We start from the raw sequence: 13,100 nt of genomic DNA, 5'->3' as shown, positions 1-13,100 counted from the left end.
CCCTCCCAAAAAAACAAACACGTTTGGAAAACAGGAAAAACTTAAGATCTGTTCACACAGACTTAGACTCTTATTGCATTGGTGAATACAATGCAATATACGAGAGTATAAATTGGTTTAAAAATAATCAGGTAAATTCATGAAGGATAGGTCCCTCAATGGCTATTAGCTAAGATGGTTAGGGATGAAACCTCATGCTCTGGGTGTTCCTAAACCTCCAATCGCCAAAAGCATGTGACACTGGCGACTGTCAGAGACAGGATACTGGGCTAGATGGACCATTGATCTGACCCAGCATGGCTGTTCTTATGCTAATACTTGGAAACAAAACACCAAAAACCAAACCTGTGAAGTCTAGACCTTTCCCTATTATATTTTCAGGCCAACTAAACTATTACTGTTCTGAATTTTTATTTTAGATTTTTTAAAAGATTAATGCCTTTAAGTGCAAATAAGGAACTGCATTATAAATCCATTCATTTCTTATTATTTTTATTATTTTTACTTTCTGCTGTTCATCCTTCATCTGTTTTGCAGTACTGTTCTCATTCCAAGGGTCCAGGATAGCATGGAATAAGCAGATTTACATACATGTTGTTCCTGTGTGCCATTTAAAAATGTGGATTTCAAAACATTCTTTTAATACATTTTTGTATATTCACTGCACAATATATCTGATTTTAAGTCAGTCTCTGCTTTTTTCTTTACATCTATAAATATGATTATCTTCGGTGCAAGAATTATAAAAACATTAAAGCAAAAAATACTATATGGAAAAAAGAAAAGAACATTTATTTTAAAAACATATGTAGGCCTGAAAAGAGAACGGCCACTAGCTATTACTTGACCCTTTTGTATACAAAGACATATGTTGCCTCCTTTGCTTAAACTAAGATAATCAGCCATGACTAGGACTCTTAGGTTCTATGGTAATACAAATAATAAATACTACTAACAAAAAATAAAATACCTTCCTTCTTCCCCTCCCCCCAGCAGAGTAACAAAGTTTATAAAATTACCTATGCCAGGCTGGTTTTGAGGGTTGCAATATCTTTCCATAGACATGAAGATAACTGCTAATCCAATTTCTGCTTCTGGAATGGCTCTGAGATTATTGCTAGTAAAAATAAAACAGTTTTAGAAAATTAAGTACCAAAGATCATCAGCTTTTATATCCAAATACTCTGTTCTTTTATCCAAACATGTGCTTCTCAAAACATGTTCAAAGATGGAGTGGCAAATGGCAGAAATCCCATCATACAATACAAAATGCTTCATGCACCAACAGCAGGCTTAAGGGAAAGAATGTTAATGTATGAGCCTTGTAGGTGAGAACTTCAATGTCCCACTGCCACTGCAGGTCCATTTTTAGTCCTAGTAATCTTGACAGTGCGCCTTTCCCTTCCTTACCTCAATCAGTTCAGATTTGGACACTTCGCCAAACTAATGTGCTTCCCCATAAAGTGTCCTCTAATTCACTGGGCAGGAGGAGAGTAGAAAAATAATATGAAAGACAAGTGCTTCTGACAAGATGTGACTTCTATGGAGGCACCTCTCTTCCATGCACACAGCCTCCCCTGAAACAAGACAGGTTCTCTAGTTTTCTTTCCTACGTGGGTGATCTGTGGGCCTAAATACTATTAATCTATTAGGTTCAGTTAAAGTTTTTTTTTATCATAATTATTACCAATGTTATCCTCTATAAAACATATGACACAGCCTCTGCTCCTGAGATCTTATTTGTATTCAGTAAGAGTTTATTTGGAAAGTAGTTCCTATTCATCTGTTGAGAAATGCACTTGTGTTTCTTTAACCAATAGATTCTCTCTCCTATTTTTCACAATCCTTTTATTCATAGCTTTTTTTTTTAAAATGGCAGAACCAAAAAAGGACTTGACTTTCCTTTTTATATTGTAGACAGAAAATAGTTGGTCAAGGGAAAAAGTAAACAGACATTTTAACTGAACAAAGTCCAATTAACTGTGGTACATTTGGATGTTCTTACACAAAATTCTCTAAGACCACCACAATCCTTTCCTCCCCAAAAAGTTTTAGTCAATATTTCATCAAATTATTGTAAGACTCTTGAGCAATATAAATAAACACACTCTCCAAAAAAAAAAATCCCATCTTTAATCCGTACACAAAGAATTAACCCAAATTACTATACTAAAATTCTGAAATATCTATTGAAGTAAAAGAATATATTTCACCTTTGTAACACAGTCACAATGGAATTAATCCAATTTCTCACTGAGTCAGATACTGGGACCTGCGAGTTAGTTAATTCTGCATCAATGACACAGACTTCAGGAGCTACCAGTAAAGCAGTTTCTTTTCTTGTTTCTTGCAACACTTTTGCTTCTCCCCCTCCAAGAATAATTGCTGGACTCAGTTTCTTATGCTAAAAATCAAGAAAGAAAATGCAATTTAACGAACAGATTAAATTTAGTCAGATCCATTAGTTTTCTTTTTTACTGAAACAACAGTAATATTGAATATATCAGAACCTATTCTAGAATCAGAACTATATTAATTTGAGTAAATCTAGACCCAGTTGGAAATTTTCTGATGAAGAATTTTGTTGGAAAATGCCTGTTCGTCAAACCCAAATTGTTTCGAGAAAATGGTTCAGTTTGACAAACCATCAGCCCTGGGAGCCAGCTGGCCTGGGAACCCTGAAGCACTGGGGTACCCAGTCCCGAGGCAGTGGGCATGGTCTGTCTGCCCTGGAGCTGCAGACCCTGAGGGTACGTCTACACAGAGATAAGAGACCCATGGCACAGCTGAAGCTGCCCAGGTCATCTGACTCAGGCTCATGGGGCTAAAAATTGATGTGCAGACATCTGGGTTTGGACTGCCAACATCTACACAGCGATTTTTTAGCCCTGGAGCCCAAGCCCAAGTCAGCTGACCCAGGTCAGCTGCAAGTTTTTTAATCCCCTTTTAATCCCCCTTGTAGACATACTCTGGGAGACCTGGCAGCTATTGACTGAAATAGACACTCATGTCAGTTTTACCACTGCCAGTGAATAGTACCCAACAGCGGTGTTGCAACTGTCAAGAACGTTCCTTTCAGTCAGCAGCTGCCAGGCCCCAGGGAACATACCATGTGACAGTGTTCCCAAAATGAATTTTCTTCTGGATCTTCTGTTAGTGAGAGAACAAAACCAAATTTCAAAATTTGCAATTTCTCGCAAATTGGAAATCCTGAGTTTCAGCCAGCTTTAAGTAAAATGCACATGTGCTACTCCTGGGGGTATTCTGCACCAAAAAATTTAAAATTCCACCCACATTTTAAAATTCTGGAAAATTCTGTAAATTGTATTTGTCAAAATAACTTTACATAATCACACCAGTTTATATTATTTTGGTAATTTATTTAAAAATACCTGTCAGCAAGTATGACTGTAACAATACAGATACACACAAAAATTCCCCCAGGACTAGAGAGTTAAGGAAACCCCTATGACAACACAATTCCTGTTTCTCTGCCCCTCCACCCCATCCCCGAGCCTAGTCGGGATCCCAGACACGCACAACCCCTCCCCTGCAAGCCCAGCCACAGTGCCTCCTCCAGCCAATACACCCAAACCCCTCCAGACACCCCGAGCCCAGCTGTGGCCCTCCCAGGCGAGACAGCGGCCTCCTCCCGGCCAGGGATCCAGAGGGAGAAACAGCCTGATGCTTGGTCCCAGGCTCGCATGGAGTTTCCTGCACACCCCATCTCCTTCCCTCAGGGCATGCTGGGAACTACAGCTGCCAGGAACCCTCTAACTTTCTCCCCCTCCCCTCCGGCAGCGTCTTCTGTGTGCGAGTTGGGCTCTGCTGGGTCCAGCAGCCCCTAATGGCGGCCAGCAAAACTGCAGCCCATTTTTGCGGGGGAAAGGAAATTCTGTGCGCACGTTAATTTCTGCAAAATTCTGCCCTGGGCAGTGGCACAGAATTCCCCCAGGAGTAATGTGCTTACGTACATGAGCTTATGCTACTAGTGCAAGTGATTATTCAAATCTCTATTAAGTATGTTTGGCATTGTAGAGACAATATCAAAAGAGACCATTGCAAGTTTTCTGATTCCTGCGCACCTCCCCGCCAGCTGCCATTATGTGTTCATCAGTATTTCTCTCATTATACCTTGTCTCAAACTGGGCCCTGATCCTGTGAAGAGATCTGCAAATGCAGACTTTTCTTTCCTGTGCAGAATTCAGTTATTTCAGTGAGAATCCACATGGGGTAATGATTTACACTTGCAGATTCCTTTGCAGGACTAGGGTCTCTGACTCTAAGATCCTGAGGTAAAAGGTAGGGTCTTATGTCTGTAAAGTGCCATGAACATTTATATTTCTCATTTGTTTAAAAAAGTAAGAGGCACATATCTACAATAGCACAGGTAGGCAACATCTGGGAGCAATTAAGATATTAGCCTTTAAACTCACTCACCCAGGTTTGCGATACAAAACCAAAAAATTAGTTTTTCACACCCAACAGAAGGCATTTTTAGTGACCAACCTAAATGGAATAGGTTAATCCTACTCTTCAAGTACAGATTTCAGCTGTGTATGTATTCAACTAAAACGGTTACAAAATGCAGCTTTTTATCCAGGCTTCTGCAAGCAGAGATCCCTCTCTTTAAACAGAGACTGTCCAGTAGTTCATATGGGTAAAGGTGCTATAGTTTTAGGATACTCCACAGCAGATCAACTTGATATAAAACTGGTGAGCACAATTGTTTTTCTAATCTCAGAGGTCTGTGGACTTTCAGAGCATGCCAGTTGGAATCAGACATTCGTGGATAGTTTCCGTAGGTAAGGGAGATGACTCGATGTTTTAAATGAAAGTGAGTAAAATACACAGATTGAAAGGCTGAGGTCCAATTTCTGTTGATGGGGTAGGACAACATCTCAAAATCAAGATCAGGTTTCACAGATGCTTGAACATCTGTGGCAGGCCCCCACAAAAGTTTCACTCCCTATTACATACCTTCTGAATGAGTGGAGTTTAAATACACTATCAACATACAAGGTGTTACATTTCAGTTCTAACTGGTGCATTATTACAAACAAAACTAATTTCATACATTTTCTGTTTCAAAGTATCTTTTAAATATTTTGATCAATATTGTCTTCTTGTACATCTTTGCAACCTAGAGACCAGTTACCTGTTTAGCACTTAGGAACAGAAAGGTTTTGCCTCTGAAGATCATTTTTCTTTCATGACGCATAGACAGATCCAATTTTTCAGGGTCAATAGCAGGCTCATCAACTGGAGGATAAAAACTACAATGAGGGGGGAAACAAAGTTATAAAATTCACATTTATATGTTTTATGCAGCTTTTACTGCAATTTATTTCTACTTTGTTTATTTCAAAAGAAATCTTTGAAGGCAGGACATCAAAATATATTGTAATTCTTTACTACTGTTATAACTACTTATAAAATGGGGAAAGGAGGGACTGGATCTTTCAAAGGATATATAACCGTATATGGAACCTCTCAATTCTGGATCAGTAGTTTGAGGCAGCAGCAATCTCAGCAGAAGCCCATATCTCAAGGATTCCTGCACAACCTACTCACTACTACAAGTGGTCCTTCTAAACAGGGATAAGGTACATGTATTTGAAGAGATGAAAAGCACGTACTAACACTGACTGTGCTACACATCTTTAAACAGCAATATGTGCATACACACACACACACACACACACACATTTTCATTAAGCAAAACAAAAAGAAGGTTATTCACCCTGGGCAGTAACTGAGGTTCTTTGAGATGGGTGTCCACGACGGTGCTCCACTTTAGGTGAATCTGCGCCCTCGCACTTGTAATCAGATATTTTTAGTAGCAACACCTGGTTGGGTCACACATGTGCTGTCCCCATCTCGTGCCACCTCCGGGAGTTACATAGAATTGTGTGACCAACCCCCCCTTCTCAATCACAGTTTCTAACATAAAAACTCCAAAGTAGAGGGGAGAAAGGTGGGCAGTGGAGCACCCACAGGGACAACCATCTCAAAGAACCTCAGTTACTGCACAGCGTGAGTAACCTTCTCTCTTTCGAGGAGTGTCCATGTGGGTGCTCCACTTTAAGTGACTGTAGAGCAGTGCCCCTCTCTGGAAGGGAGGGGCTTCAGAGTTGCAGTCTGGGCAGATGATAAAAGTCCCAGTATAGCGTCTGATGTCGAGTCCAGCTATATGACATAGTGCTGTGTGAATGTATGGGCAGAGGCCCAAGTTGCTACTCTGCAGATGTCCACAATGGGCACATTGTTGAAGAAGGCTATCAATGTAGACAAAGCTCTGGTAGAGTGTGTGTGGGTCTGCCACAGAGTTTGTATCTGTTGTTAGCGATAGCAAAAGCCAATGCAGGTGGAGATCCATTTTGACAGCCTTTGGATATGGTGTCTCCCTTAGATTGTTCCATGATGGAAAGAAAAAACTTTGGTGACTTTCTAAAAGACTCTGTCCTTTCAATGTAAAATGCTAGCGTCCTTTGGACGTCCAGGGTATGAAGCATTGCTTCTTGTTTGTTCCCATGAGGTTTTGGGAAGAAAGATGGGATATGGATGGGTTGATTCAAATGGAATGACTAAACTATTTTAGGTAGAAACTTGGGGTGTGGTCATAGGGTAAATTTGTGAAAAATATTGTGTATGGGGGGTGTACCATGAAGGTCCCAGTTCTCCCACTCTTCGGGTGGATGTGATAATGACAAGGAAGGCATTGAGAAGTGAGTCTGTCACCAGTCATTCAAAAGGGGGCCCCATAATGCACCACAGCACCAGACTGAGGTCCCATGATGGAATGGGGGAGCACATTTTAGGGTAGAGGTGGCAGAGACTGTTGAGGAAACCTTTGGTGGTAGGGTGAGCAAAGATTAGAACTCGTCCACTTGATGGTGGAATGCCGTGATTGCCACAAGGTATACTCTGATCCAGCTCATTGAAAGAGCTGATTTCTTGAGTTCCAGTATGTAATCCAATACCATTGGTAGAGGAAAAGTGGTTGCCATTGTTTGCTATTCTGGCACAATGTATGAAATCTTTTCCATTTGTGAAGGTAGATATATTATGTAGTAGACCTTCTGCTGTTTAAAAGAAAGTTCCTTACCCCTCTAAAAAGGTCATTTCACTGTCTTGGAACCATGGGGTAGCCATGCCTTCAGGTGGAGTCTTGCTAGGTTCAGGTCGTAGACCAGCCTGCACCCTGAGACAGGAGATGAAGTGGAGTGCATGGTGGGCACGAAACAATCTTTAAGCAGTAAGGAAACTACATTTATTTATCTGGACTATGTGGGAGCTATCAAGAGGACTCAGGAGTTGTCAGTCCTTACTGTATGTATGATCCTGGCTAGGAGAGGGATCAGAGGAAAAGCATACAGTAGATGTGTATTTGCATTTGCAGCGACAGGCATTGCCAAGAGAACGGGTCCCAGTCCTGCTCTGGAGCAGAAGTATGGGCACTTCGTGTTCTGGGTTGTTGCAAAGAGGTCTATAGTTGGGAACCCCCAGCATCTGAATATGTTCAGCAGTGTTCATTTCCCTCTCATGGTCTTGTGAAAAGGTTCTGCTCAGTGCATCTGCTATGGTGTTTTGGCATTCTGGAAGGTAGGTGGCTGAGATGTCGACGTTGTGGCAGATGCACCAATACATTGCATAACTTCTGTGCATAGGAAGTGTGACCGTGCCCCTCCTTGGCACTTTATAGAAAACATACAAGCGATGCTATCCATCAGCATCTTTATGGCTTTGTCTCTGATCATGGGTAGGAAGCATGAGCATGCATTGCAGACTGCCCGAAGCGCAAGTAGATTTATGTGTAATGTTGCTTCCAATGGGGACCAATGCCCTTTAATCGTATGGTTGCACAAGTGTGCCCCGCAACTTAGCAGAGAGGCATCTGTTATAAGTATCACTGATGTGTGCGGGGGACGAAGGGGGTGTGAAGGGAACTCCTGTACAGATATTGTGTGGTTGAGTCCACCAATGTAGACAGTTTTTCACTTTGCTTGGCATTGTAAGACGCGTGTTTGTGTGTGGAATATATACTGTCCTGAGACAGCCTGGCAGGCATCACGTGTAGTCTGGCATGCTTGACAACAAATGTGTTTGCTGACATATGGCCTCATAGTCGGAGGCAGGTCCTGGCCAAAGTCTGTGTGATAGCTTGCATTATAGCAATTAGGTTGACTAGTGGTAAATCTGTGCTGGGGCAGACAGGCTGTAGCTTCCAGAGAGTGGAGATAGCCCTGATGAATTCCAATCTCTGCACAGGTGTGAATGTTGATTTTTATTGGTTTATCTGTAGATCCAGCTGTGTGAAAGAGAGCTGCTGTGCTTTGGGTAGCTTCTCGGCTCTCTTCTTGAGTCGAGGCTTTGAGAAAGCAGTCATCCAAATAGGGGAATATTATGATCCATTGTCTGCAGAGGTGAGCCGCCACCACTGTGAGGACTTTCAGTACCCATGAAGCCATAGACAAGCCGGAAGGAAGTACTTTGTATTGGTAGTGATCTTTGCCCAGAACAAATCTACCAAAACTTCCTATGTGAGGGATGCATCGTTATGTGGAAATGTGCATCCTGGAGGTCGAGAGCTGAGAACTAGTCCTGTTTCTAGTGCTGGAATTATCACTGCTAGCATGACCATCCTGAATCGCTGGGTCTTCACTAATTTGATGAGTCTTCTTAAGTTAAGAATGGGCCTCCATCCTCTGGTTATTTTCTGGGTTAGAAAGTAATGGGAACAGAAACTCTTCCCTCTGTGTTGTGCTGGTACTGGTTCCACATTCCCCAGGCATATGAGACGTTTACCTCCTGTTGTAGTAGATGTTTGTGAGAAGCGTCCCTGAAGAGGGATGGGGAAGGAGGGTGGATGGGGGATAGAGGTAAATTGAATGTAATAACCAGTCTTGATAATCTCTAGCAGCCATTTGTCTGACGTGATGTTTTGCTACACTGGGTGGAATAGAGTCAGATGGTCTCTGAATGGGTGAATGGTGTCAGATGGTTCCAGCGACAGAAGATATGGGAGGTCCTCGACCAAACCCTCAAAACTGTTGTTTAGGAGGGAGGTTGTTGGGATGTCGAAGGCTGAGAAGGGAGTAGTCTCCATCTAATAGGTCTCTGCCTCCACCTTTGCAGGTCATATTGCCTCTGAAGTTGGGTGTAGGGCACGAATCTTGCTCTTTGCACTAAGTAATACTTCCTGTTTTTTCTTTTGAGTAGGTGTGTAAATGCCCAAGGATCTGAAGGTTGCCCTGGAGTCCTTTAATTTGTGGAACGAGTCATCTGTCTTGGCTGAGAACAGCTTTGAGCCCTCCAATAAAAGATCCTCGGTGGTATACTGTATCTCTTTGGGGAACCCAGAGAGGTGGTGCCAGGAAGCTCATCACATGACTATGGTCATTGTGATGGAATGTGCTGCCGTGTCTTCTGAGTCCAGTGCGGCTTGTAAGGCTGTTCGAGCAAGAAGGTGGCCTTCCGAGATGGTTGCTTTGAATTGCTCTTTGTTGTCCTCAAGTAGCAAATGAATAAATTTCAGACATTTTTGAATAATTTGTGTAGTTTTGTTTGGCCACCAATGCCTCATAATTGGCAATCCTAAACTGTAGGGTTGCTGACGAGCAGGCTTTACATCCAAAGAAGTTTAACTGCTTACAGTCCCTATGATATGGGATGGTTCTCAAGTGATGTTGTCTGCCCCTTTCATTCACACCACTACCACCAGAGTGTTTGGTGTGGAATGTGAGAACAAAATTCCATTCCCTTGGAAGGAACGCAATATGTTTTATCCGCCCTTTTATAGGTTGGTGGAATTGTTGCCCCTGTCTTGGCTGGGTCCATGAGAGCCTTGTTTATTGGTAGGGAAATCTTGGAAGAAGTTGAAGTCTGGAGGATGTCCACAACTTCCTCCAACAGAATCTCTAATGATACCTCAATCCTCTTAAACAGTTCCTGGAACTGTTTCAAGTTGTCCCCCATTGTGGGTGGTGGAGGCATAATGACATCATCTGGAGAGGAGGATGAAAAATTGGTTGCTGGGGTGAAGTCTTGGTCCAAACTCTCCTCCAGTTCTTCAACTGCCTCTTCTGAAGGTTCAGCGGGTCCAGGTACAGAGGGTGATGGGGAATGTCTCACCCTCAATCTGTATGAACTGGGAGGCTTCATATAGTGTTGTTGGTATGCTGCCCATGGGTCCCAATGAGGCCACTGTGGTGTGGGAATGGCATTAGTGGTGGCATCCCTGGGTGTCTGTACCATCCTTGAGTTTCAGTCTGGGGTGGTATTCATGATGTTCTGGTGGACCCAGTTTGGTAGCTGTGTGGATAGGCGAGGAATGATGGGAGGAGTACTTTTTCCCTTCATCATCTTCCTCACTGGATAAAGGAGGAGCTGATCTGGGTAATGCAGTAAGTTGGCATGGTACCGAGCGTGCTGGAGTAAGGTCGGTACCGAAGAGAGGAGATTCTGGTGCCAAGGATGCCAAAAGATCTTTATGGTGGAGAAACTGCAGCGGTACTGAGGAGGGTATTGTCGGCAGTACCGATGTCTTTATCGTGGTTGTTGGTGCTGAGGGTTGTGCTTTATGTGCAGTGGAGGCAGAAGGTGGCACCACAGACTGAAGCACTGTGGAGCTGCTCAGTGCCACATCTGAGAGTGGCTCCAGCAGTACTGAGGCAGGGATGGTAGGTTTCCCTTTAGTGCCTTTTTCCAAGCCAGCCTGCTTAGGGTCTTTGGCTCACATGGTACCAGGTGGTCCCGCTATCTCAGAGGTGGATGGTCTTGGTGTGGTCAGCAACGATGGGGTCTGAAAGGTCGGGGAACATCTCTTTTTGTCTGATTCCTGAGGAGGGGAGGTCGAAGTCCATTTCTTTGTTACCTTTTTGGCAAAGTGTTCCTTCCTCTGAGAGGGTGGCAGGGAAACTGTCAGATGCTGCCTTTGGGAACCGATGCCTGAGGGTGGGGGGGTTCCGTTAGAATAGCGTTTCTCCCATGAGGGAGGGTAACTATACTATACTAAATTCCTAAGTTACAAGAAATTTTAAGAACAAACAGGGAAGATTTAGGGTAGTAAACTAACTACTAATTAACTAACTAGTATTCAAAAGTTAAGATAGGCTAAAGATAAATCTCAAAGGCGCTGCCAAATGCTCCATTTCAAGCCAAGGGTGGTAGAGAAGGAACTGCGGTGGGGGTACGCAAAACACTATGTAACCACCATGTAACCACCAGAGTTGGCACGAGATGGAGACAGTACATGTGTGATGCAACCAGACACTGCTACTGAAAATCTTAGATTACAAGCGTAGGGGTGCAGATTCACCTAACACGGAGCACCCACAGGGGCACATCTTGAAGAACTACCCGTTTCCCCTGTTCTGGCCGGTGATAAAAGATGCTTCTCACATTAACATGTAGAGCAGAAAAACAGTTTTTCAGTGGCCCAATGGATAAACTGGATTCAGCATATTTATTTTACAGAGTCTAGTGGAATGCTAGTACAGATAGACACATGACTACTGCCCCCAAAAATCTACAATTTAGGTCCTAATCCTGGAAACATTTTAGCTTGTGCTCAACTTTAAGCACAAGCGGTCCCATTGTCTTCAGTAGGACTACTCACATGCTTACAGTTTAAGCACCAAAACGTAGGTATTTGCAGCATCAGGGCCTCATATCAGAGAATGACAGAACAAAGCACAGATCAATCAATAGCAGTTATTCCACACATGCACGTGCACAGCATAGTGAAGTAGATTTGGGTTTATATTCTACTCAAATGTCACTTCTTGAAAGCCCTGTATTAGAAGAGAGAGTTTAGAATTTATATAGATCAGGAGTAGTAGGTTTGCAGAACAAATTGCCAAGTGTAGCACAGAACACAACTAACTGAACAGAAACAGAATTTAGTAGAGTAATGGACTTCGTGGGGGTACTTTCCTGTTTTCCTGCCATTGGCTGGAATTTACAAAGAAAGTGAGGTAAGTGGCAAATTTTCATCTTCAGGTAAGACACGAGTTGACTAATGAACTGGGATTTTTAATTACAAGTCAGTTCTGGTTTTTTCCCCTTCCCTTTTAGCCTAAATTACTCCTGGGGGAATTCTGCACCACTGCATGCATGCAGAATCCATGTTCCCTGCAGATTTCTTTGCTTCCTCACAGAAAAATAACTATCTGACAGGGAAGCAAAGGGAAGCTGCAAGAATGGTCACACGCCCCTCCCCAGCACCACAGGGGTGTTGTTTTGGGCACCCAGAGCAGCTGGCAAGAGGTAAATCACTGCTGGGGGGATGGGGGAGTGCGATGCCCCGGCTGGTGGCTCCTACCTACTACCGGACTCAGCAAATAGTTCCAGCTGGGCTGGAGAAAATGGGATTTACTCTTCCCCTGAATGGAGCAGCCAAGGTCAGGTCAGATCCACTCCCAGAAACCTTCGCTGGATGCAGAAAGCTCTGCACACACACCCCCATACTTCCTGCCCCCATTGTTCCTCAGCCACACGGGGAGGGGTCACTGTATGGGAGCTGCTCCCCCACCGACTCCCTGCATCTGGACCCCCACGTGACACCCTGGCACCCCAATACTCACCAATGTCATGTAATTAGGATATATTTTGTACAAAGTATGCCTTGTGAGGTATCATTCTAAAAGTCTTGATCTGCTAGACAGTAATATCTCATTGGATTGTATGTGTTATCATACGTGAAGTTATGAAGTTTGGCTATGTATGTGTTACTGAAACATGTTGTGAGGTTGAAAACACTCACAAGTAGCCTTTCAGGTACAACAGTAAAAAGGCCAAACAATGTGAATGGCTTATTGAGGAAATGCACACAAGCACAAGGATTACCCCAGGAACTGTGAAGAACAGAAACCTCACATAGATAGTACTACACAATGGGAACTGTTTGACCCAGGTCACAGCAAAAGAGCTTTCCAGCAAGTGGGAAGAAAATATAAAAGGGGGAAATGACATCATGATGGTACTTCACTCTCCCTGCAACACCACACCTGGAAACACCTGAGAGGGAAGTGATGGTCCCAGGCTAAAGGGATTTCTAGCCTGTGTATGACAACCTGTGAAACCCAAGCTGCAAAGCC

The 13,100-nt window shown here is 43.2% G+C and overlaps 1 protein-coding gene across 3 annotated transcripts in view; it reads right to left on the bottom strand.

The window, feature by feature from the left end:
• NBN (nibrin) overlaps positions 1–13,100 on the bottom strand; it is a 64,130-nt gene that overhangs the window by 24,895 nt on the left and 26,135 nt on the right. For all 3 annotated transcript variants that reach the window (XR_012157145.2, XM_073330621.2, XM_073330622.2), the window contains 3 exons: positions 5,159–5,276; positions 2,214–2,404; positions 1,020–1,117 (listed from right to left, as the gene is read on the bottom strand). Coding sequence is in view for 2 of the 3 variants with exons in the window: in XM_073330621.2 (XP_073186722.2) it covers positions 1,020–1,117; positions 2,214–2,404; positions 5,159–5,276 (407 nt within the window). In the remaining variant the exon portion in view is untranslated. The remainder of the gene's footprint in view (positions 1–1,019; positions 1,118–2,213; positions 2,405–5,158; positions 5,277–13,100) is intronic.

Source organism: Lepidochelys kempii, chromosome 2 (assembly GCF_965140285.1).
Source record: "Lepidochelys kempii isolate rLepKem1 chromosome 2, rLepKem1.hap1, whole genome shotgun sequence".
In the NCBI taxonomy this organism is placed as follows: domain Eukaryota; kingdom Metazoa; phylum Chordata; order Testudines; family Cheloniidae; genus Lepidochelys; species Lepidochelys kempii.
Note: the sequence above shows the minus strand (reverse complement) of the source record. Positions and strands in the feature narration are given on the sequence as shown.